This window comes from Pseudochaenichthys georgianus, chromosome 7 (assembly GCF_902827115.2).
Source record: "Pseudochaenichthys georgianus chromosome 7, fPseGeo1.2, whole genome shotgun sequence".
Lineage (NCBI taxonomy): Eukaryota > Metazoa > Chordata > Actinopteri > Perciformes > Channichthyidae > Pseudochaenichthys > Pseudochaenichthys georgianus.
The window spans coordinates 37,110,609-37,137,737 of NC_047509.1; the positions used below are offsets into that span (position 1 = coordinate 37,110,609).

General features: G+C 42.9%; 2 protein-coding genes across 3 annotated transcripts in view; both read right to left on the reverse strand.

Annotated features, from left to right (window-relative positions):
* Positions 1 to 13,150, reverse strand: part of lamb2 (laminin, beta 2 (laminin S)) — a 71,165-nt gene extending 58,015 nt beyond the window's left edge. The window contains 2 exon segments of the mRNA XM_034086982.2: positions 12,687 to 12,753; positions 13,053 to 13,150. Coding sequence (XP_033942873.1) covers positions 12,687 to 12,717 — 31 coding nt within the window. The 5' untranslated portion in view covers positions 12,718 to 12,753; positions 13,053 to 13,150.
* A 4,086-nt stretch (positions 13,151 to 17,236) lies between these two features.
* The window catches only part of lamb2l (laminin, beta 2-like), an 89,891-nt gene continuing 79,998 nt past the window's right edge, over positions 17,237 to 27,129 (reverse strand). For both annotated transcript variants that reach the window (XM_034087375.2, XM_034087376.2), the window contains exons 26-35: positions 26,410 to 26,782; positions 26,122 to 26,306; positions 24,538 to 24,785; positions 23,434 to 23,634; positions 23,203 to 23,347; positions 22,252 to 22,459; positions 20,937 to 21,078; positions 20,669 to 20,845; positions 20,156 to 20,318; positions 17,237 to 17,940 (exon numbers count right to left, since the gene is read on the reverse strand). In XM_034087375.2, coding sequence (XP_033943266.1) covers positions 17,804 to 17,940; positions 20,156 to 20,318; positions 20,669 to 20,845; positions 20,937 to 21,078; positions 22,252 to 22,459; positions 23,203 to 23,347; positions 23,434 to 23,634; positions 24,538 to 24,785; positions 26,122 to 26,306; positions 26,410 to 26,782 — 1,979 coding nt within the window. In that variant the 3' untranslated portion in view covers positions 17,237 to 17,803. The remainder of the gene's footprint in view (positions 17,941 to 20,155; positions 20,319 to 20,668; positions 20,846 to 20,936; positions 21,079 to 22,251; positions 22,460 to 23,202; positions 23,348 to 23,433; positions 23,635 to 24,537; positions 24,786 to 26,121; positions 26,307 to 26,409; positions 26,783 to 27,129) is intronic.

A 27,129-nucleotide genomic window follows, 5' to 3' on the forward strand; every position in this document is an offset into this window, starting at 1 on the left:
TTTATTTATTGTATTCAATGTTATTTTGGGCCAGAGCAGGCCTTCATTAGAGATGTGTAGAGTTGTATGTTTGGCCAGCTCTGGATTCAAACCGGCTTACTAGCTGTTCTAGCCACTGAGCAATGAGTTTCCTCTTATTTTCCAGATGTTATGCTCAGCTAAGCTAATTGGCTGCTGGCTGTAGCTTCCAATAAGCATACATATATTACATGTCACTTATTAGACGCTTTGATCCAAAGCAATTTCCCCACAGGATCAATTTGGGGTGAAGTGTCTTGCCCAGGGACACAACGACATGCTGACTGCAGTGGGACACAAACATGTTCTCCCCTGATCTAAAGACCCCACTGAGCCACAGCCTCCCATATATCAAGAATATAGTGTCACTCTTCTTATCTATCTTTCTGCAAGGCAAGGCACGTTTATTTATATAGCACTTTTCAACACAAGGCAATTCAAAGTGCTTTACAAAAAACGAAAGACATTAAGAAAATGGCATTTAAAATCAGTCATTAAAAATAAAAGCTAATAAAATAAACATAAAAAGAAAAAATACATGGATAAAAGTTACAGTGCAGTCTAAGATATGAATAGTTCAATTAAAAGCAGCGACAAAAATAAAAGTCTTCAGCCTGGATTTAAAAGTAGTAAGAGTTGCAGCGGCCCTGCAGGTTTCTGGGAGTTTGTTCCAGATGTTTGGAGCATAATAACTGAACGCTGCTTTACCATGTTTAGTTCTGACTCTGGGGACAGAAAGCTGACCAGTCCCTGAAGACCTGAGAGATCTGGATGGTTCATAGTTTAGCAGGAGGTCAGAAATGTAATTTGGGCCTAAACCATTCAGTGCTTTATAAACCAGCAGCAGTATTTTGAAATATATTCTTTGACACACAGGAAGCCAGTGTAAAGACCTCAGAACTGGAGTGATGTGGTCCACTTTCTTAGTGTTAGTGAGGACTGTAGGAAAACCAATACACATATTTTCTTAAATATCAAACTAATGCTTTGCAAAGTGTCAATTGTACCACTACGGGAGTCTTTTGGACCAATATGTTTACATCACAGGCCATCACCATAATGAAAACACCCACTAGAGATTTTGGGTTGGCGAACTTGTAGGATTTAGGACAGGTATAACTGGAACTTATAAAGGCCTATATCTTACGTCCTTTTGCTGGCTTTGACTTAACTTGCCACCCATCTGAATCAATCTAAACTGACAGAGTAACTCATCCTCCAGCTTTATTTGTAGGGGTGGACGAGGATGTGGCATCAACATAACACATTCCACTGGGACTGGCTGGCGAGACACAGTTTGCTGTCACATCTACCAGCGTAAACAATACAGGAAATCAAGACACACACACACACACACACACACACACACACACACACACACACACACACACACACACACACACACACACACACACACACCACACACACACACACACACACACACACACACACACACACACACACACACACACACACACACACACACACACACACACACACCACACACACACACACACACACACACACACCACACACAAAGAAGGGTGAAGAGTTAAAGCAAACACGTTAAGAATATTAAAATGACAGCATGTTCAGATCCAATATCAGCTTGCCTATGACAGTGTAGCGGATAAGAATAGCATCGTTTTAAGGCAGGCAATGAACGGCATACCTGACCTGAGTGAGTGTGGGATTAGAAGGCGGCCGGGATATGTTTAGCACTCCACATCAGACTTTAAAACCGGGGGAGAGAAAAGTCAACAGCCTTTTATTTTTAACTCCCCCAAGCTAATTAGTTGACATTCTCCCTCTCTGTGTCTCTGTACACTCTTTGCTCTGCACTTAGCTGATAGATGGTGAACTCCCACAGACAAACATCCAGCTGTTCTCCTCCCTCCTCGCTCCTTTATTATCTTCGGCTCTCAACTCGCATCTCTTTGCTTCTATACTTTCCTCTGCATCTCAGCAGGTCCTTTCTCTCTCCCGCTATTCACCTGTATGAACCAATATGAGGTGGGGGTGTGACAGGTCTACAAACCCACAGCTGGAGAGGAAGAACAATTACAGGAAAAATATCTAACCATTTCTCAAATATTAGACTCATTTCCATGATTATTGTCTCAGAAATCCCTAAGAACCAGATGGAACATCTCCTCTGCTGGTTCAGAACGATGCAACAAGGATGACCTCCACAGCCAATGGAACAGCACATCGCCCTGTGCTAAACTCTATTTGCAGGCAGACTGTAATCTGTTGACAAGATGAATAGGTAACTAACTGTTATTTTACGGACGAAAAGTTTATTATTATTCCGCCGACTTATTTTGGCCCTCTTCTCCTCCCGCATTGAACATCGCAGAAACTCCGTTCGAACATCAAAACGTTCAGCTCGGTCGGGAATCGATGACTATTACTTTTCTCATTCATAACTTTCATATTTCCAGAGATACATCCCATAATACATCACATTTTTAACATTGAAGTCAATGGAAGAAATCTTCAGACTTCAACAAATCTTCATGCGACTTCAACTGCTAACTGTTCATTCATACTTTCACTCAGAAACCTCATTCTAACTTTAAAATGTTACGCATCTTTCTGACATTATTCGTGTAAAACAACTTTTAAATCTGATTCTTACTTTTAGAGATATTAAACATTGTTCAGACCTTGTTTTAGAGGTTTTCTTCAGATTTTAACATTAACTAGAGTGCGTGATGTCACAGCTAGAGGGTAGAAAATCTTGAAATTTGCCTTCATATATTTTTTTAAAACTGCCATAATTCCCAAACCCTACATTCCTGAGACATAATTTATCATGACAAACGTAGGAAAACATCTCGTAGCTTGAGAAATGACAAATCATTAAGCAAAAATAATTAAACAAAATGCCTCTTGAGGGCATGAAGTGACAAAAACTTTCAACATTCCTCCATTAAAGCCCATTGTAATTTCAGGCTGATATTTCCTCACGGTAGCAGCCGCACACCTTTAGTTAAACTGCCAAAAAGGCCACATTATTAACCCAAAACTACACAAAAATTACACTTCAGATACTCAACTTCCTTGACATGCTTCACGTTTTGAAATTTCACAGATATCTGTTACGGTTCGTCCACAAAACGTTCACATGTAAGAGGTTCATCTCTCATTCAGAACAATGCAAACCTTTGATCTCTGGACGCCTCGTTAGCTCAAATCTAAACACCTGTGCAATGGAACACGATGATGTCATCACTCCAACTGACATGCTCAGAGCAGCAGACTTCAGATAGCAGTGTGCTAACAGTCCAGCCTTGAAGACATCTACGGGACAGTTTTGAGATTTCTTCAAATGCCGTTGCCACGGCAACACAATGCTCGCCATGAAACACAGTTTTCTCATAACTTCAATGCATCTAAGCGTAGTATGGGGTGTCATCAAATGCCGTTGCCATGGCAACAGACCACTCGCCATGAAACACGATGAGGCTGTAAGTCCAATCGACACTGTCCAATCGTCCCCCAATCTTCACTTGTATATCACCGGTCCATGCCTCAACAGCTCTACGCCAAATCTGAGATCTCACCATATGCCGTTTGCATGGAAACGCATCCCTCGCCATAAAACATGATGTCGCTATAACTCCTATGAAAATGTTCAAAAAGTGCTCAAACTTCACGTGTGCTAACAGTCCAGCCGTGAAGACATCTACGGGACAGTTTTGATATTTCTTCAAATGCCGTTGCCATGGCAACACAATGCACGCCTTGAAACACGGTTTTCTCATAACTTCAGTGAAAATGCTTCAAACGGCCCAAAACTTCACACGTTTGGTAACGATGCAGCCATCAACGCATCTAAGCGTATTATGGGGTGTCATCAAATGCCGTTGCTATGGCGGCAGATCATTCGCCATCAAGTTAGTTCAGAAATTTGCAGTTCAAATATTCTGCTGCTTTTCCAAGCCTTTTTACTTTCTTTTCTTCTCTCATCACACATTTAAGCCCCCAGTGTTCATGTATCATTTCAATCCAAATTCTTCACTTTCTTCTTACACATTACATTTCAGCATAGCAGTTTAGCGTCAGCTTTTCAGCATAAAGCATTCCCACTAGCAATTTCTTCAGGAATTGCATTCTCTAGTTGCATTTGATATCTTTTTATGTATCTTATATATTAATATACCTATGAAATATGAGGTGTATGGCTTTTATAGATTAGTAATAAATATTCACTTCATATGGAAAAAAAGTGTTGGCCTAAAAATGTGTATTCGAAAATGAATTATATATTTTTAAACCCGGGAAGCAGAGCCAACTTGTTTTTATATATATATATATATATATATTGACTCCATTCATCATATACTTTCTCTTGGCCTGACTTTGTCTCAGCTAACTGCTGCCTGTCTAACAGATGGTGTGTCCAGACGCTTGCCAGCCCATTAACACAGGCTGTTAGATTCAGGCCTGGCACTGGAGGACAGCTGGTCCCACTGGAGGAAACGTTCACATTCCTGACCCATCCCGGAGACGTCTACATCACTCCGTGCTGGAGAGGAAACATGGAACACGGCCAGCAACAGGTGGGCATACAGACTGGACTAGATGGAAACCTAATAATGGTTGTTCCTAACTCAGCAGACACACAAGGCACATTCACTGCCAGCCTTCATTCCAACATGTCTGCCGTCACTGATGCTTTACTAACACTCTAATAGAGATCCTCACATTTTGAACTGCTTGTCAGACCATATGAACATTGAAAATCTCTATTTCTTGGATAAAATACAATCAAAACTATTGTCGAAGTCTTTTGCTCTGCAAAATATTGATGTTTGTACTACACTTTCACAGTCTTTGTACAAATACTGTTCAGTATTCTCACATTCACACACATTCATAGAGGCAGAGGTGCCTTACAAGGTGCCACCTGCTCAGGAAAACTAACCCTCACACAAACTCACACACTGTTTGTCATGCCATAAAGAGTCCTTTGGGGTCGAATGTCTTGCCCAAGTTGACATCGACAAGTTGACTGCAGGGCCGGTGATCGAACCAGAGCTCCTGAGCTACTATCGGCCCCCAACCACATACAACGTTTGGATATTGCATAAGTCCATATATTGCAATTTTGCAAAAATGTTGATTAATTGCTCAAGCATAAACTACAAACGTAGTTACAGCCACAGCACATTAAACCCCAACATGCAGCAGGACTTGATAACAAAGATCATATCTGTTAAATGATTATTACTACGGTACAGGCACAAAGTGGCTGCCATGCTGCCTGAGGGGCACACATGGCCAGCAGATGTTGGGTGCAGCCTGACAGTCAACAAGCTTGTCCCGTAGTTACTGGGCAGACAACAGTGAGTGGCTGCGGGTCTGGTTAGTGGGGACGGTGTTGTGTGTTTGCCATAGTCCTCAGCAGCTGCTCAGAGACATGGAGCGCTGAGGGCAGATGTAGGTGCTAATCACAGCCTCGGATGAAGAAAGTCTGGCTCCACTACAACTACAGCACACGAGTCATTAGTTTAGGCAAGCATTTAATTGTAGTGTGTTTGCATGTGTTTGATGGTGGCCTGTTTTCTCTAACTTTAGTGTGCATTTGAGTACTTCAGTACAGTAAGCATGCTTGAATGTAAACTTATGAGCAATGATATAATGACAAAAACATGTCCAGTGTAGGAGATGTAGCCTCTGTCTGGTCAAAGGCCATGTACTCTGAGAATAATTAAGAATACATAGGGGAGTACTGCATGTGTGTTCGTGTGTGAAGTCATTTCTCAACCTTAGATTGAACTGATGATGACCCTGGGAGAGGAGCCAGGAGATGAGAGTGGCAGACAAACAAATCTGCCAAACACATAATGCTTGAACAAATCTTACGGTTCAGTGTCTGCAGAGGCTTCGATGAGATGTAGACTCTTTAAGCTCCTGAACTTCAAATCATACCTTTTCATAAAGTTCTCGAAATCAACTTATATATGATATATAAATGAGTTAGTAACTCTGGGTACTACATTTGTCGTGGAAGAGCTTTGTCAAATCTGAGCAGTATTTAAGTGACTAGGCTTCAACAAATCTACAAATACAACAAAATGCAGGATCTTGAATTTTCATGTCAATATCATTGAAATACACACGAGCTGCGACCTGACACAACTGTCTTATGTTTACACGAGTGTATAAGACCTTTGCATGTCCCTGTGTGTTATAATAGAGCTACAAGATGTACCACTACACATTGTATTATTGTAGGGAAGGCATTCTTCCATTACAACAACATCGAATCAGAAATATCTTAAGAAAAATAATGACCCCATTAATTGCATTACATCATTCCTTCCTTTCTTTGTCTCTGTTTTCTTTCCCCTCTTCCTGCCTTCCACCCTTCCTTATTCCTCTTCTATATCATGCAATCGAAAGTGAAACTTAGGTTCCCCTTTTAAACTCTATTCTTGTTTTACTGTCATATAGTATTTCATAACTGTTTTTTCATTTATTCTCTTGTTTTTATAACTATAATGATCATATAAACGTGTGCCTCAGAATTACTTATTTACATTAATCGTGACCAAAACGTTTGAGACCCACTGAGATAACTTAGACTAAAGTTAACTATCTAAACACTGAGAGTCCTTTACTTCACCTGGTGTCATAGTTACAGTTTTTACGCTCTAATGGGTCCGACTAGAATGACAAATAGCGTTAGAACATATGAAAAAGTGTAATCTGAAAAGTAACTATAACTTCAGGCTAATCAAAAAGTACAATATTAGTCTCCGATATGCAGTGTAAAAGTATAAAGTCCAATAAGAATTTAAGTATATTGATCAATATAAAGGAACACAAACACCGTGCTGGGTCTCAGTATATCAGTAATCTCATTATAAAATGTGAAAATGTCCAAAACCTCAACATGTTTACTTCCTGTTTGCATACCAACATGTTCCACTCCACACTGTTTGCACACGCAGGTTCAGCACTGTACCAGCCTCCCTATTGTTTTTAATGAGACCCTCTCTATATCATATTCCTCCTCCATGCCCCTTCATCCTCCCCCTCAAGTCCTCCTCCTCCACTATCTCCACCTCCTCTTTTCATCTGTAGAAGGCCCTGCCAACAGTACGGGGAAACCTAACTCACCGTCCTTTCATAGAAACAAACCTGTTCTCTCTCCCCCCCTCTCCCTTTTTTCCTGTGCCTAAAGTGTCCCTCTCTTCTCTTTGTCCTGATTCTTTCACCCCCCTCCCCTCCCTCCTCCATTTTTCAGCCTCTCTTCCTCTCTAGTACTGGTGGTTAGTAGGCTTTATCGCACCATTGTTCTGCCATCCGCCCATTTCCGGAGGCTGCCGCTAACAAAGGCTCCGGGACACACACTCTCTCACTCCCCTGTCTAATGCCAGCCCTCACCTGCCCACACACACACACCACACACACACACACACACACACACACACACACACACACACGCACACGCACGCGCACACGCACACGCACACACACACACACACACTCATGCACGTGCACACGCACGCACGCACGCACGCACGCACGCACGCACGCACGCACGCACGCACACACACACACACACACACACACACACACACACACACACACACACACACACACACACACACACACACACATCTGAGGAGGACGTCAGTATAGTTCTACAAACCCCTCATTCCTACACACACAAAGCTCTAAGAAAGGTGAATTACAGAGGATTTACCAAGATCCTCTTTCATCTAAGTTTTCCTTTCTTGCTTCCTCTCCAATTCCTTCCATCCTCTTCCCATCCCTTCCTTCCCTCCTTCCTTCCTTCCTTTCTTCTGAAATGAATAACGAGTAGCTCGCTCCCACAGTTGAACTTCATCACATCAATTTGCTCAAGAAAACTTCTGCACTGATACTCCACAAACTAAAGCGTAATGGCAGAAACAAATCACCAACTTTTAGATTTGTTATGCCAATATGGCAGAACATTCTCAAATATCCTCTTATGTATATGAACGTTTTCCTGCTTTTCTAATTTGTTTCTGATATTTTGAACTGAATCTATTAGCATTTTGGACTGAAAAAAACAAGACATAAATAAACAACACCTTGATTTTGAGAAGCTGGGGGCAGACCAACAAATCAGCAGATAGACGGATCGATACTGACTATAACCGTTAGTTGCAGCCCTAATTCACACACGTACACACACACACACACACACACACACACACCACACACACACACACACACACACACACACACACACACACACACACACACACACACACACACACACACACACACACACACACACACACACACACACACACACACACACACACACACACACACATGACCAGCTTCCTACACGTCCACATTTCACCCCACCCCCAAGAGCAGAAAATAAAAAGAAAGTGAAAAGAAAAGAGAAAGAGAGGACGGCTGCTTCCTTTGTCCTGCAGCCTGAGCCCTTTTACTCTCTCAAACACACACACACACACACACACACACACACACACACACACACACACACACACACACACACACACACACACACACACACACACACACACACACACACACACACACACACATTCGTATACACACACACACACACACACACAACACACACACACACACACACACACACACACACACACACACACACACACGCACATACATTCGTATACACACACACACACACACACACACACACACACACACACACACACACACACACACACACACACACACACACCACACACACACACACACACACACACACACACACACACACCAATTAACCCTGTGTCTGCCCTAGGGGTTTGGACACGACCCCTTGACCTTGGAGCAGGTCTTGGGAGGCGTCAGGAATCTGAATTGACAGCTCCCTGTCTCTGCAATGACAGTGTGTGACAGACACCCCATGTCAGACACACTTGTTCACCTTTTCCACTCTGAAACACATCCTCGTCTCCTGTTTCCTTCTCTCAATCTCCTCTAATACTCTCAGCACTTATTTTTCACTTATTTCCTCTACAGACACTTTAACCTTTTCTCGACACTCAGAGGCGGAAAACAGGTTCTCTTACATCTCAGACTTTTCCCTTTGACTTAGTCTCTTTACTTATATGGTGTACTGCAAAACTAATGCTCAAGATGACTTCCCAACAACCAGATCTAATGACCAAGAGAGACAAGCATTGGCCAAAAACAAAATACTCAATAGTTCAATGGTTAAGTAAAGCAGTGGCAACTCTTCTTTAAAAAAAAAAAATTCAAGTCTGACTTAAAACAATGTGTAAAATGCCCTGAAAAATATCTGAAACAATAGGCGCGTTCACACTGCGGTACTTTTCCCACAAAGGTTCATGAGAACTTAGTTCATGAGAACTCTTTAGTTCTCATGAACTAAGTACAGATCGCGTTCACACCGGAATAAGTCCCTGGGGGTGGATTAGGCAAATGAAGCCGCTGACGTCACTTATTCTTCTTCTGCTTTGGGTTTACTGGCAGGCCGCAAACCACTTCACGGCGTATACTGCCGCCCAAAGTCCCCGGCCGGAAGTCCCCGGAGTTGGGGGAGGCTTCAGTAGAAGCTGCTGGGACTCCCAGCAGCTTCTACTGAAGCCTTCCGAGTAAATCGCCAGAACGCCGACACCTCCTCATCTCCACCGCTCCCATGTTTTATTTTGTGTTGCCATAAATTAGTCTCTCTGCGTTTCTGCGCTGGGCTAATGCTAATGCTAATAATGCTAATGCGAGGATAATAAAATGGCGGCTTCACAAAACTTTTTGGGAGTTTTACGGGGCGTGGTTTGCAATCCGCCCAGCCAATCAGACATAGGAACCTTTTTCTCCCACGAAAGTCCCTGCTCTCTAGCAGGGACGGAAAAGGGGGTGAAAAGGTTCTCATGAACTAATTTTAGTTCCGGCTCTTTTTGGTGTGAACGCAACATTTCGGAACTATATCGGAACTAGTGGGAAAAGTACTGCGGTGTGAACGCGCCTCAGTAGGTGAAATCTGCTTCTTCCAACTTCTTTACACACCTGCTGCATTCAATGGCTGTTATCAGCTGTTTTATCTACAACTATAATGCTTCAAAAAGGTGCAGACTGCGTATTACTATAACGCTATAAAAAGGTTCTTAGTTTAAAGGTTTTCATTTGAGTTATGTTCGGTTTAGATGCCAAAACTACGGGATTGTGATTATGCGCCATAACTGGATAGATTTAGGAAAAGAGGTCATGTTTTGGGTTAAAGTAAGCAAGTTAAGTAAGCCTGCCTGTAATGTAAAGTTGACTGTTAGCGCAGGTTGTGTTGGACCCGTCCATCCTCCCCTATCACAGCCTAAGTGGACACTCTATAAACTGCATCAACAAACTTCCTAAAATTCCCCCAAAACTGTACTTTTTGACAGAACAACAGATATCTTGTGTAGAATCCTTTTACTCATGTTCTTATTGTTACTTTCCAATGTGTTTCCTCTTGATCTACAAAAGACAAAGGTTACAAAAAGCAGATGAAAAAGCAGACAAGTGTGCTGCTGTGTGTTCCGGAAGCTAACCCCACCACCGTAAAGCAGGAGTGGTCAGTGATCATGCCTGAGGCCTGTGGGTGCTAACAACAGGCACTAATGGCGCGTTTCCACTGCTCGGCCTCGCTCGGCCTCGCTCGGTTTGATTAGGCCTTATTAGCCCCGGGTCACTTTAATGCTGCGCTTGCATTACAGTTTAGGAACTGGGGTAGTTACTATAGTAACGCAGTGTAGGCGGAGCCGTGACGTCATCTTCAATGAGAGCCCCAGAAAAAACCCACAGCCGTTAGCTGTTAGCACTCAGAGCTCACAGCTCCTCATATCTGTTCAGAAACTAGACAAAAGCTAAACAAGTACAAACCACAGACTGCCTGTGTCATGGTGAATACAGTCGCTGGTTTATTTATGTCTGTAGGCCGTTGTTGTGAGTGGGGACGTTCGGAGCATATATAACGTTAGCTTAGCCAAGCTCCATTTAGAAAACACGCATTTTAAAAGGGTTTTTCGCCTGCCGTCTGTCTGCAGCTTGTCAAAGCATTAATTCATGGTTTTTACTAACCGGTATCAGTATGTTGTTACTTCGGCATCATTTTGAAACGTGTATTACAATTAAATCACGGTCAAATATGTTCATCTTGTTGTAGTTGTAGCCCCCTTGCCAGCGATTCTCTCTCTAGTTTAGCATACTCAGCCCGACTCAGCCTGGTTGTTCCTGGCCCTAGAACCACGATTTAGTCGGGCCAGAAAAAAGGTGAAAAAGTAGCCCCGGGCCAAAACCAGGCCAAGTGGAAACGCAACCAAAAACGGGCCCCGCATGGCTCGGCACGCTTAAAGAGAGCTACCCGCTGCAGTGGAAACGCGCCATAATAGACTTTAACAGGAGCAATGAGCCCATTGTCTTCATCTGGAGGGAACAATGCATGAGGAGGCCTTTTATTGAAGGTCATTAGTCAACTAAATCTTTAGATATCTGATCGTTTCAGGGTGATGACTTTTACTATTTAATTTAATTATTTGTCTGCTGTTTTTGTAACCCAAAGAATCTTCAAACATTCACCAGTGTCGTATTTACTGATGTATTTGATGTTTTACAACAAAATGTTAGTAAGCTTGCGTTAATCACAGATTTTACATCACCGATCTAAATAAAACGTTAACAACCTTTGACTTTAAAATAAGGGAACCGTAATTGCTAACCCTCCAGATTTAAGGACTCTATTTTGACCACTTTTCTGAACATTGCAAGCCATGAAATGACACTGAAAAGAGTTCAAAGAATCTTTCATCAGACACTGTGTTGGTGGTGGTTTTTAGTTTAGATCTGTTCTATTTCCCAGCCTTCCTGTATTTCTGTCAGCCACACACACAGAGGGGTCTTCAACAGAGCTGGAGGTAGGTGTGGAGTGGGTGTCTCTATTTGCGGATTCAGCTGGGCTGTTTTAGGAGGACCATAAACAGAGCGACACCACCCACAGAGAGAGGCCGACAGGCAGAGACAGGGCCGACCCCAGAGACCCGGAGGGCACCGGGGGTCCTAAAAAAGAAACATCTATCTTATCTCAGCGCAGGGGCCGATACTCCCATCAGCCTCACAGACATCCACAGAGATCAGGCTACTGTTTCTAGTAGAGCTATTTCTCATTTTCTGCACCATTCTTTACTTTTCTATATGTCGATAATGAATAAGACAAGCTAATATAAAGTCTGTGACTAAAAAAGAGAAAATGTTGATGGGTCAACTCGCATTTATGCATTTAGAAACTGTTATTTTGGCTTTGAAATGTACTTTTTCTTGTGAGTTATATTCATGAAAATGAATGTAGTTTTGAGTAAGAAGTGATATTATCTTTTGTTAGTGAACATTTCTAGCAGTTGGCTGAGATAATACCTCCTATCAGAGCATTCTCACTTGCAGATACAAAGCTGTAGCAGGTGTCCGGATCAACTGACATGGATTCACGTGAAATCCAAAGACTTAACACAAAAACATAAGCTCCATATTTTCCAGAGACTAATCAAAGAGAGCCCAGTGACCTGGAGACAGTGTTCAGCCTTCACTGAATCACTTCTGAGGATTTGTTATGGAGCAGAAAACATGAAGGGACTTTAAAGGCTTCTCGGTGTGTACAGTGCACTTACCGCAGGCGAGCATTAGTAGTGACGCTTTCATCTCTGAGCGCGCATCAACCCGCGAGGCTGCGGCAACCTGTGGCATGTATGATGAACAGTGTTATACACAGCGACATGCAACACAGTTATTACATTAAACATTTAGAAAAAGTTGGAGTTAAAGAAGTTTTGCTTTTCCCCCCGACTACAGGTCCCCAAAATGTTACCAGTGGAGGTAATTTGGAATTGTTGTTGTTTTTTGTTCCTTCTCTGTGCTGTTTTAACCGGTTAATATAAAAAACGAACTGTGACTAGTTAAAGCTGAATGAGTTGAGCTGACCAACATGTCTTTAAACTTAAAACAGTTGGGGAGTTAATGACAAAGTCGCCACTCACCGTGTTGTTTAAGGAGTTCGCTTCTCTGTTGTGTAGTACAGTCTCCCTGTTGGTCCACTTGCTGCGGAGCTGCCGGACGGATGCGAGGCTGAGCACCGTTGTTGCGATGAGGAGTCCTAAACTCCTGCGACTCTGCGCTGGAAACCCCGGAGTGGACTTTTGGAGCGGAGCAGAACAGTACGAGAGAGATTGTTTTACAATTCTCACATTTCCTTTTTATTTGTATATATACATGGTAGTCAAAGCCTTCCGCAAGTAGAAATGCCACGTTCTAAAAACACGCCAATACAACATTCCTGAACTCAGTATTTAACTTAGTAGGCTATAGCATGAGCATCACATGCAGTAGTGGAGTAAAAAAATGCACAATATTTCTTTCAAACGTGGAGAAGAAGAAGGAATATAATATAAATGTGGGAAAAAAATCTCATGTAAAGTACAAGTATGTAAAAAGTAGTTAATATAAATGTACTTAGTTACATTCCATCGGTGTTAACAGGCTATGAAGTGTTATCATTTTTATTATAAAAGTTGATCCTTTATAAACCCAGCTCTTGTTTTCCGGTAAACCCTGCCAGTTTGTGTCTGAGTAGGAATGCGCGCTCCCTGCTGGACGGATTAGATTCCCTTTGATTGCACCCAATGAGCCACTCGTGACCGCGCTCAGATCACAGCTCCCCGGCTGCCCAGTTCCATAACATCTGCCTCATCCAACAGGTGTTTGGGACCATCTCCACCACAGGCCTGCAGGGAAACACATGTAGCTTTATCTGATCGAGTGAACTAATGTTAGGACTACACTGCAAACTATCACATGTTATTTCTTTGGCTCTGCAGTGTGTGTGATGTGTGCAGGTGCTGTGTTCTCCAGAACAAATAAATCTCTGTCAGATTACACATTCCCTGTGCGGCTTGAGGACAGCCTCTCTTTGTTAGAGCCCAGGATGCAGTGCCAGCATCAGCAGAGAGAAGAGCTGAGAGCTCCTCCAGACTGAGGACAGTGAATCATTCCTGGGTCTTGCAGTACATGGAAGCTACAGGTATTCAAGGCTGGAAAAGCTCTGACTGAAGGGCTCAAAATCAACATGTGATCAATGACTTGTAATCCCCACACACAAATATGTTTTCAAGTTAAAGAGCGCCTGAGGAATCATGGGAATCATGTGAGACCATCAACTTACATACAGTTAATGATAAAGGATGTGTGAACTACTTAAAAGAAAACAGGTACTTGAGTATGTCCCTTTTCTGAATTAACGACCGAAGAAATCGCTGCATGTCTTCGGATTACATCTCTGGACTTGAGGGGTGTGCTCTAGGTCGTTACCAGCGTAAACTAGAGCTGTGTGGGTTGTCTTACAGACTGCCTGCAGATGTATGGAAAAACGACCCTCGAAAGTGGCCTTCGTCGATTTTGGCTACATCTACGTCTAATTTCTGGAAACACCAGGTGAATACCCCACTTGTCACAATAATATTATCATGTCATTGCATATATGTGGTATTTTAGAGTTGACTAGATATTGATTAAGGCACTAGACTATGATATTCAGTACAGGAAGCTTAGCAACAGCTAGACGGTGTACGGCTAAAAAACCCTCTGCCTGCTTGCACCTCGCGTAAAATGGCGGATACCGGAAGTACGGTGTCGCCCTCGGCCCAATACCCGTATGTGTGTGTGAAAGAATAGCTAGTAACATTTACAGGTTCCAAAAGTTTCCAATTGGATAGAATCTATCCTTGCTTTAAAAACATTTAGTGGAACCAAATTGCTCAGCTTCCATTCCTTTTGCAGACTGTTCCAAGACAACGGAGCTGCGCATCTAAAAGCTATCTTCCCTAAGACAGTTAACCCGGTATCACGGCAAGACGTGAACATGTGAGGATTTACCATGCTGGGAGACGTGAAGATGTCACGATTTCAAACGTGACAGTTACACGGTATTGTTAACCCATGTTAACCAGTGGAGAAATAACCGGAAATACCAACCAAATGCTACTCCGACGTAATGATATATTTTGTAATAGTCACACTCGATTACACCGATGTTCTTGTTGCCCCAGCTGGTCGACACCTCTTTTAGCAGAAACAAAGGCTACATTAATGTATTAAATCGATGTTAATCCGTGTGTGTGAATGTGTAATTAACGGACGTGACGTTGTGCGATTGAGTTGCCAGGCAACAGCTTCGGTTCATGTTAATTTACAAACTCTTCAACTACAACCGTAGTTATATTTAAAAACATGTTAGAAGGCCTCACGAAATACTTTAATGCAAATTAAAATGTAAATGTGAAGGAATGTGTGTATAACAAAATACATCGGTCATAAACGAAACCGGAAACAGACGTAGGCAAGATCCTCAGCTCGATGATTGGATGGTTTAGCCGCAATGCATGCTGGGATTTGTTGTTTATGTGATGTGAAATCTGAAAACGTTTTTTTAAAAATACAATAATACTTTATTCCGAGTGTGCTTGCTTTTCTCTTTGAAAGTCATCACATAACGGCATTGTAATACACAGTTCGGCTGCATTAAATATTACATATCTGCCGTAATTCTCTATTTACAGAGCCCTGCTGAGAAGACTTCTAGACAAACAGGAGAACTGCCGCCACAACTGAAGATGTGACGTGGATCATAAATATATAAGCAATTAAACAACATCTTACATTTCTTTTCACACAATACGTCTCCTTGCAGTATCAACACTAATTCGGCTGACTTTTATATTTGATCCAATTGGTAGATAGGCTGTATTTACACCATAACGGTACACAGCATGCATTGCGGCTAAACCATCCAATCATCGAGCTGAGGATCTTGCCTACGTCTGTTTCCGGTTTCGTGTATGACCGATGTATTTTGTTATACACACATTCCTTCACATTTACCTTTTAATTTGCATTAAAGTATTTCGTGAGGCCTTCTAACATGTTTTTAAATATAACTACGGTTGTATTTGAAGAGTTTGTAAATTAACATGAACCGAAGCTGTTGCCTGGCAACTCAATCGCACAACGTCACGTCCGTTAATTCCACATTCACACACACGGATTAACATCGATTTAATACATTAATGTAGCCTTTGTTTCTGCTAATAGAGGTGTCGACCAGCTGGGGCAATAAGAAAATCGGCGTAATCGAGTGTGACTATTACAAAATCGTCGGAGTAGCATTTGGTTGGTATTTCCGGTTATTTCTCCACTGGTTAACATGGGTTAACAATACCGTTTAACTGTCACGTTTGAAATCGTGACATCTTCACGTCTCCCAGCATGGTAAATCCTCACATGTTCACGTCTTGCCGTGATACCGGGTTGAAGACAGTCCTAGCAGTTGGCACATTTAATAAAACTACAGCATGCGATCTCAGGCAGTAGCCACTTACAATTCGCCGTGAGATCAGGGAGCAGATGTAGGATGGAAGTTTCCCTAACATGGCTTTGTATATAAAAATGTACCAGTGACTGAGCCTCCGTACAGTTAGCGAAAGCAAAATTGCCCTTGCATACAGGGTACAGTGATGGGTTATGGCTAATGTACTACAACGGCCCAAATTGAAACATGTGCAGTGTTTACTAAAAGCGCTGCACCAACAAAAGCTCAAAACCCAACGGACACGGGGACACCAACATTTGGTGCACACATCTGGGACTGGAGTGCTTGTTGACGTTCAGGGATTATGGAGTTGGCCAACTGTCACTGGAAATGTACCGAAAGTGTCATTTATTTAGTCAGTTTAGAAAGCGTCATTTATTTATGTGATTTCATGATTCCTTCCCATATTATTGCAGATCTGCTGTAAGATAGGTAGCTAACTTTGCTAACATAATCATTTCAATTACGTTGACAAAACACAATTATGAAACAGGCCAACTGTGCCAACAGTGATAGTTGGCCAACTTCAAATGTCAACTTTGGGGATTTTAGCCTTTGGAGATAATTTACATGCACACAAACCTATATACCACACTACAGGAAAGGGAACCCCACAAAGCATAATAGATCATAATAAAACAGTCTGAAATGAGGGAAAGAGACAGGGAGAACTCACTGCCTCGCTGAGTATATAGCACCCTCTAGTGGCAATGAAATACAATTACATTTCTACTATTTCAAATGTGTTAAACTTGTTATTGGAATGATTGCGTTCTGACACAAACAGGACACATGATAAAATGCATTTGCATAAACGGTATCAGATTTATTTGTCTCCATCATCTCATAATGAATTTTGCTCATAAGAACATTTATGTTTGCATTGAATCAAGAGTTTCCTTTGTAATAAAAATAAACACATTTCATTTAAAAAAAATCGTACTTTTCCGCATATTTCTTTATAGGAATGTCATATTGTAAATACCATACAAATGAGGTCAAATTACAGCAAAAACATAGAAAGCACTGTTGGTCAAAATAACAACATTTTAATATATTTCTTCTGTTTATTACTTATGGAATCAATTATCATACTCTCCACAGGTCATCCACCTGTTGTGATAATAGCTTAAAGGCATAGCATACATTACAGGGTTGATATTTAGTCAGTTAGTGGTACAGTACGTAGACAGGTGAAGGCATTCTGTGATATATAACACTTGACAGGTAATGTGTAAAACTTGATATAGTAGTAAAGGAATGGAGGTACCAGAGCAGCGTTTTATTTTCATGGTTGTGTGTCCAAGTCACAGCATCAGTCAGAAGTCTGCTCTGCGCTACAGCATCAGGTCGGTGAGTGTAACATCCTCACACACAGTTACTGTACTTCTGCACCTGGACCCGGATCTCGTCTCGCACCACCGTGGCGTTTTCTTTCAGCTCGTCCAGCTCCGTGCGCTGCTTCTGCATCCGCTGCTCGTTACTCTTGAACTTTTTCTCCAGTTCTGCAGAGACAGACAGGTGGAAAACCATCAACGGTTCATTACAGCTTCCATGCAGGTCTGTGCTGCTTCCCTATAACAATATCAATGAAGCCAAAACAGTCTCTGTCGAAGACAATAACCAAAAACAATCCGGTTTCTTCGACAAAAACCAATGCAATTTCTCCATAGGGTTTTGGAGCTGGGGCTGACACACATTTAAGAGACGGATCACGTTTTGTTCCGTCGGATAATCTCCACATGTCTACCCTACTTTTATAATTTTCTAATCATAAATCTAATCGATAGATTTATGATCGATAGATTTATGCTTCGAGGATTTGAGCGACACCTACAAACTCTTTGAACGTCTGATCCTCAACAGAATTGGTGCCTTTGTTGACGAACACCTCATCCCTGAACAAGCAGGTTTCCGCCTTGGCAAGTCGACAACTAGCCAAGTACTCAACCTCACCCAGTACATCGAAGACGGATATGAGGAAGGGATGGTAACTGGTGCGGTGTTTGTCGACCTCTCAGCTGCCTATGACACAGTCAACCATAGACGTCTCCTCACTAAGATCCTAGAGACCACAAGAGACACCCGCCAGACAGAGCTGATTGAAAGCATGCTTGAATATAGGCACTTCTTCGTTGAGCTAGGAGGAAAGAAAAGCAGGTGGCGAAGACTCAGGAATGGCCTCCCACAGGGAAGTGTGCTTGCACCACTTCTTTTTAACATCTACACCAACGACCAACCAAAAAGTGTAGACACCCGCCGCTTCATCTATGCAGACGATCTTGGCATAGGTGCACAAGCCACTGATTTCAGAACTGTGGAAGACAGACTCTCTAACGCTCTGGCAGAGCTAACACCTTACTATGAAGAGAACCACCTACGTGCAAACCCATCTAAGACACAGGTGTGTGCCTTCCACCTGAGAAACCGTGAAGCCAAGCGCCAACTGAAGGTCAGCTGGTCAGGAACCTCCCTTGAACACTGTGAGCACCCAGTGTACCTAGGGGTAACCCTGGACAGATGCCTCTCTTTTAAGACCCACACTGAGAAGACTAAGTGCAAAGTGAGTGCGAGGAATAACATCATCCGCAAGCTCACCGGCACGACCTGGGGTGCAAACCCACAGACTCTGAAGTCAACCGCACTAGCCCTCTGCTACTCAGCTGCCGAGTACGCCTGCCCAGTATGGGAACGAGCTGCCTATGCCAAGAAGCTGGATCCCGCCCTCAATGCAAGCTGCCGCATTATCACAGGCTGCCTGAAATCAACACCGACAGACCGTCTGTGCATCCTGGCAGGCAGAGCCCCACCAGAGAGACGACGAAATGCAGCAAGCAAGAAAGAGCGCCAACGACAGTCTGCTGACCAAAGACATCCTCTCTTTGGCTTTGAGCCAAAAGCCGCCTTAAATCCAGGAGAAGTTTCCTGAAGAGCGTCCCACCCCTCGGAACACCGAGCATAAGCAGTGAAAGAGTCACTCGGTGGGAAGAAAGACTTGACGACCTCCCATCAGCAACAACAACGGAGCTAAAGGCGAGCGAGGCACTGCCCCCTGGAGCAGACACCGACTGCGCCGTGTGGAAATGCCTGAACAGAATAAGATCTGGTGTTGGACGTGCAGAAGCCACTCTCGCCAAATGGGGATACCTAAATGACGGGGACGTTGTGTGTGACTGCGGCATTGAACCACAAACCATGCAACATCTCCTGATATGCCCCCTGCTGGAGCAACCCTGCACAACATCGGACTTGGCAGAGTTTAATGAGAAGGGACAGCAATGTGTTCGGCTGGGGCTGAACCACATCTAACCGAGCCCTGTAACCGACTGCCTTGTGGACACGATGAGAAGAAGATGATTCGATGTGGCACTCTATTCTCGATGTCTTGCTTTGCTCTCATGTATTATAAGCACTACGTACCTCTGTTATCGGAAAGTTCTAAACAAATGAAGATCTTTTTATTTATTTCTTTTTATTTTGGTATCCTAGGTTAGACTGAGGAAATGTACCCTTTTTATTCAAATGAAATGATTTATTTCACTTGCCTCCAGACATTATTTAATCTATAAACTCATCAAAACCTGCAACATATACTCTCAACAAATCATTAAGAGTAGATATTTCATTCCACCACCTTAATGCGAGGGAATTCCTCAGAGGACTGTAAACAATGGCCTGTGCCTACTTCCTGTGCGGGCATGTTTCGCTTCCTGTACTCACTCCTGAGTTGCTCTATCCCCTTGGTGGCTTTGTTTAGCAGGTCTTCTGCCTCCTTCTTTATTTCCTTGGCCTTCTGGTTGACGTTGTTCAGACCTCCAACATCTCCAAGAGAGTCCACCTTCATCTGCAGCTCCTGGTACCGCTTCTCTGTGGCGTTCAGGCTCTGCAGACACCACACAGCGGTAGTAATGATATCAGGGCTGCAGAATTCACCAGAATAACAATATGTGCAATATTCAAACTGTGTACATATGCAATACGAGATGTTGGTGCTGCATAGATATTTAGACTTGAGAAAATATCTTTGTTTGGTTCAGATTCCTTAAAAGAAATTCCGACATGATCATTTTAAATATCTTTCAATGATGATGAAGCAAAATGATCAATCTCAAGTTATTTTTCCCCCCAAATAATAACAATTTATTTCTCATAAAGAACTCCTAAAGTAACCCACAAAACGTACTCCGTTACATACACTTTTGGGGATAAATAAGACATATTCTAACAACTGACCCTCTCCAGGGAGGAGGCTTGATGTGTGGCGTTGTTAGCCAGCTCTTTAGCTCTCTTGGCCACCAGCCTGTTCTGCTCCGTCTTGTTCCTCAGAGCCTCCACCTCCATGGAGAGGCTGTTGAGGCGCATCATCACATCCATCTGTTTGTCCTCCAGCCGCGTCAGCCTCTCGTCCACCTGCAGAGGGATGACAGGACAAAGGATGAAGGGGGAGATGGAGCGATGTGGGAGGAGGAAGAGCTCCACAGGCCTCGTGAGGCTCCTGTACCTCAGCTGCAGCGTTCCTGGTGCGGTGCAGGTTGCTGCTGGCCTCCTTCATGGCGGCGCGGGCCTTCTCTATGGCCTTCTCAGACACATCCAGAGCCTGTTTGGTGCTGTTGGCTTTGTCCTTCACTCCCTCCGCCAGGCTCCTGCACAGTGACACCAGGAGTTAGTCAGACACACAAGGTTGCACTCCTCAGTCATGAGTGTGTGTCGTAATTGTGGAATTACATATTATTTTACGTCAATTAAAATACCTATCGAGCATTTTGAATAAATTAAAGAACTTTTATTTCAAAAAAGATGATTTGCTCTACACAATTGTTAATTCAGTGGTGGGCACACGATGAGAGACGATTTAACAATAACATCTTGTTGAACATATTTTCTGATTCTTCTGGAGACACCTGCAGCTCCTGAATGTGGTATGTAAGATTAGCATTTACATGTTTCAGGTTTGAAGTTTGTGAAAGGTTCTGGACCATCTGGTTTAGCAGTTTGGTCTTAAAGCATTATATGATGGTATACGGTTGTATGGAGATGTTGTGTCCTACAGGGATAACGCTGAGGACGTTGTTCTTAGTTCTTGTAATCTGTTCCATCAAAGCAACTGGTCCTGTTTTGTTCAGTATCTGCTTTCATGTTTGTAATCATTCTGAATGATGTTTGAAACCAGTTTGTTTTCTCTGAGGTTCCGTAAATCAAGCACACAAAGAACAATGGCTTTACGTCCTCTCGTTCCCTGGTCAAAAACATATGTTCCGATGCCCAATCCCTCCTCCACCTCACGACCAATATGTCCCCCACTCTGCTGTGCCTTATCGTGCCTTCAAGAGGAAATAGGAGAGAGGCTTGAGGATTCACTGAGTGATTTTGTTCTTGTAAATAAGATTATTCATCCACCAGGGCAACATGAAGAGTTTGTTGAATACACACCGTACCAACACAGACATGCAGAGGAATACAGATTGAAGAAGAGGCTGTCGGTCGTATCTGGCGCCGGGGAACAGCTGGTGGTTCAGTGTCTTGCTCAAGGACACCTTTCAAGCTACCAGTCTACCATCTGTTTGTTGTTGTTGTTGTTGGGACCTGAACCGGAAACCATTTTGTTCTCAAACCAAGTCCACACAGACTGAGCTACTGCCGCCCATTGCAGACTCTCAGCTGAACCCTGGTCCATAGAAGCCTCTAACTGCAAATGGCTTCATTATTATTAAGCAGTTGCTTTCTATATGTGTGCGGGCAGCCAGAGAACGAACCCTGCTCCTTCGGACAGCAAGCAAACTGGATTATGGGAAACAAAACACAACAGCTTTACTTACTTAGCATCCTTAGCTTTCTGGAGCAGCTCCTTGGCTTCCTTGATATGTTGCGAGGTTTGGTTGACGATGCCCTCGATGTTGGTGAGGTTGGAGAGGCCGCCCTTGATCTGCTGGACCATCCTGTCCAGAGCCGTCCTGTTGACGGGCAGCGTGATGGACAGCACCTGCAGAGCCACCTTCTCTATGCTCTCTGGGTCCGCACCCTCCTCTGTACACGACAACAAGGGGAAGAGAGAAAAACAAATAAATACTAGAAATAAGATCCTACCGCAGGAGCATTCCAGCTGTAGTTGAACTGAACTAGACTTCTGAGCACAGATCATCTTCTCCAACTGTACAGAGGTCATATGTGTACATGAAAGATTCTTTCAAGTTCTCCTTTGAAGCTTCAAATGTCTGTCATTACATGTTGTGATGTCCTCATCAGAAGTGAAACACGGTGCAAGCCTTCCTTTTGGGTGCGACAGTTTGAACAGTAAACCGCTTTTTGAGTGCTGTTAAAAAGTTGTTTTTAAAAGACACAATTACAACAAATACCGATTGAAGCCGGTTATTTGCTTTGATATGAATGTTGGAATTGAATACAACTTTGACTTCTGGAAAGCAAGTTTAAAGAGACACATTTATGTGCAACTCTGCAGAAACACCGGCGAGACGCACAATGAAGAATAATAGTCTCTTTAAAGAAGCTGCACCTCACATGTGATTTAGCTGAAGCTTTTATCCAACGTGACTTAAATGCAATTCTTAACAGCACACATGCCTATGGGAGCAATCTGGGCTAAGTTACTAACTGAAGGGTATTAAGGAGTAGAGATGAAACCACTAACCCCCCTTTGAGAACCCAGGGCCGTTTGAATGTTGATTTAAATGATATATGTCAACATTATGTAAGCAGTATCAAACTATTGTGTACAGAGCTAATAACAGCAGTAAAACACTACGATGTACCGGTGAGGAAGTCTCTGATCTTCTTGATGAAATCTTTCAGCTTGTTGTTGTTGTTTTCAAAGTGCTCCTTCTTCTTCTGCGCTTTCTCCAGCGTGTTCATCGCCTGGTTCTTTACATCCTTTGTGAGGGTGGCGATATCCTGGAGCTGGACACAGGAAACAAAGACAAAGAAATGTTATACTTTATATCTTTAAGAGGATGCACTCTCCTTCCCGCACTATATGTATCTACCTTTCTGGCGACGCTCTGCAGCTCCTCGTTGGCGGCGTTCAGACTCTCCGTGGTTTTCCTGGTGAGATTCAGAGCTGCGACAGAAGCGCTAACCGTCCCGTTGCATCCCTCTCCTCCACATCCACGCACACCCCGATCGTCATGGCAACCGGCACCACATTGACTGTCTGAGCAACTTGAATTGCTGTGACCGCCACACACCTGGAAGGAGCAGCAATGCATTATCCTTACATGAAATGCTTTAGTCAGTGAAAGAAAAAAGAAAGTTAATAAACATTTTTTTTAAAAGAATAAAGAATGTGTGTCTTCCGATAAAATGACCTACAATTAATACTAAAAAATAAATAATTCAAAGTAAAAAAAAATATAAAAATAACTTTTTGTCATTGCAAATTAGTCTATAGGTCTGAATTCAGTTCAAAGTATTCCATAGGAATGTAAGAAGAACATGCAGGATATCACGGATACGTTTTATTTAAACTATTTAAAGAAATGCTATATCAATCAGAATCAGAATGCCTTTATTAGTCCCGCAGAGGGGACATGTGCGTTGTACAGCAGGAAAGAGCCAAAGACAGCTTAATGTTACGTAGAAGCATGCATACAAAAGTATTAATGTTACAAAAATCATATTATTGGTGAGAACTACATGAAGTGTATCAATTGTCATCATTATTTAATAATGTAATAACACTTGGAAAACAACATGTATTGACAGTGTTCTGGTTGTCTTTCCCCTTTGTTACAAAGTGGGCGACCTGATAGACAGGACAACAAAAGCAAGTATTTACTACTAATGTAATACAAATACCAACCTTTACTATCTAGTTCACCATTGATGAAAGAACAAATATGTTCTGAATAAGTTATTATAAGACAACACTAAAACATCCTGCATTATCTCTCTCAATATTTCCTCTATTCCTAAGACCGTCTTCCAAAACACAAATGGAAAATGAAATGAACTCGAATGCTTTTGCTTGATTCTGCACAATTGAGAAATACTTTACAAAACAACCTTCTTTGTATCTCAGATGATCCACTTCAAGATGAAGGGAGGAAGTGAGTAAGGAAGGAAGTGATGACGCCCCTGCCCCCGCCCACCTTGTTGCTGAGGTGCTGGACGCTCTTGTCCAGGTCGTGGGCTTTGTCCTGCAGCTCGTTCAGAGACTTGTTCTGAGCAGCCAGAGCCCGCAGGAACTTGTCTTTGCTGGCGTCCAGCAGGTCCTCGGTGACAGCCCGGGTCTCTTTGGACCGGTCCACAGGACTGAGCGGACCGGACACCGAGGCGTTGCATTTCTCCTGTGCCTTCACCGACTCATTATAAAACCGCTTCACTTTGTCAAACTGATCTGTTAAGACAAGCAAAGGGTTTATGTTCTCATCAGAATTTCCCTCACATTATTTTAACATTTCAGCTTTGTTGACGGTGATTGTACATGAATTACGATGTGACAAAACGATTTCCCAACTTGGGACAACGTTTATTTCCATCTATCTATCTATCTATCTATCTATCTATCTATCTATCTATCTATCTATCTATCTATCTATCTATCTATCTATCTATCTATCTCTCTCTCTCTCTCTCTCTATCTCTCTATCTATCTATCTATCTATCTATCTATCTATCTCTCTATCTATCTATCTATCTATCTATCTCTCTATCTATCTATCCATCTATCTATCTATCCATCTATCCATCCATCTATCCATCTATCTATCTATCCATCTATCCATCTATCCATCCATCTATCCATCCATCCAGCCATCTATCCATCCATCCATCTATCCATCCATCCAGCCATCCATCTATCCATCTATCCATCCATCCAGCCATCCATCTATCCATCTATCCATCTATCCATCCATCCAGCCATCCATCTATCCATCTATCCATCCATCCAGCCATCCATCTATCCATCTATCCATCTATCCATCCATCCAGCCATCCATCTATCCATCTATCCATCCATCCAGCCATCCATCTATCCATCCATCCATCCATCCATCCATCCATCCATCCATCCATCCATCCATCCATCCATCCATCCATCCATCCATCCATCTATCTATCTATCTACATTTTGCAATTGCTCACCACAGACAATCTGAACATATCTGTTTGTAGGCATGATGTTTGTGTATCACACATGTTTTTATATGTTTGCTTGTGCTCTTGTTTACACTATGGCAGCACATTAGGGCCATTCTATGTAAAAAGAAAATACATGTATCCATAAATGATTTAATGAATTCATGAATTGTAGAGAATGATATTCTCTCAAATTATACATTCATTAAATAACAAGAACAAAAATCTAAAATTCTCAAAGATTTAAGTCACACATTTACAAAAATAAACTTCAAATATTCCGCGTGAAGACAAAGTCATCCACCTCAAACTAATTCTGTCAACGTTAAAAATGTTTTGTGAAGAACCACGTTGGAAGGTTTGATCGACGTCACTTGCTTGATATTATGCCTGAAGTGGGACTTCATCACATTATTCTTTGAGTTCTATTTTCTTCGTACTTTTCTGAATTGAATCTACAAAGAACTTTTTCCAACCTCCTCTCCCAGCTAGCACATTGTTATATGTTCACCCATAATGCAAAGTGTCATATACGATTGACTTATAAGATTGTCACACAATGTCAGCCTCACTGACTTGATTGAATTAGCTACCTGTAAATCCTGAGGTGAGGTAGTCCTGCAGCAGGCGGTGTTTGTGAGCCACGGTGGTGTTGATGTCCCTCAGCTCCCTCTCCAGGCCAGTCAGGGTCTGACTCAGCGCCCCTTCATCTTCTGTTGTTACATTCAGCTCTCTGGTGACGCCCATCAGGCGCCCGTCGCTCAGGGCGATCTCAGCCCTGGAACACACACAGCAGGATACTTCAATATAACATCCAGACAGTTACTGGCAGGGGACACATCGTGCCAAGTAAACATCCCAGCTCTGTGTGGCATCATCACCTGAGGTCATCGATGCTCTGTCCAATCAGCTGGTGGATCTTGTCGCTGCCCTCAGAACTGATCAGATCTTTTACTTGCTCCAGCTTCTTCTCCAGCTCTTTGATGCGCGTGTCCCCGACCCCTGGAGTGATTCCGCTCTCCAGGATCTTCTGCGCAGTGTACTGGATGTGCTCCAGGTCTCTTTTGATCTGGCAAATGGCGTCGTCCCACAGCTGAAAGCAGGCGTGACAGCGGACGCACTCGGGGAAGACGCCGGCGAAACCACGGGCGCATTCATCGCAGTGCTTCCCTGCCGCTCCCTCCCTGCACTCACACGTCCCCGTCAACCTGTCGCACTGAGCCATCTCCGAGCCGAGGGGGTGGCAGTTACACTCTGAAGGGCAGGAGGGAGGACAAAGAACATTTATTTTTATAAGACTGAAGCTACTTCGCCCTTGTTGTGATGTAGCGTGGAATCATGGGGGTTCGTGGTTAGGTTGCCTTCAGTGTTCATCCATCAGCATGCTTTAGAAAAACGATGCTCAAAAGTCTCCTCCGCTCGAAAACAAACGGACCCGGAGATTGGAATGCGTAAAAACACAGAATAAAGTCGTTTCATATTTAAAATGTGTTTCTCTGATGATGTTCGGCAAACCTGCCACTAATGTCCCCTCAGCATGTTTCTCTGAGTAGTTAAGACGCTGGCCGATGATGACAACATCCATCACCTGGTAAAAATAT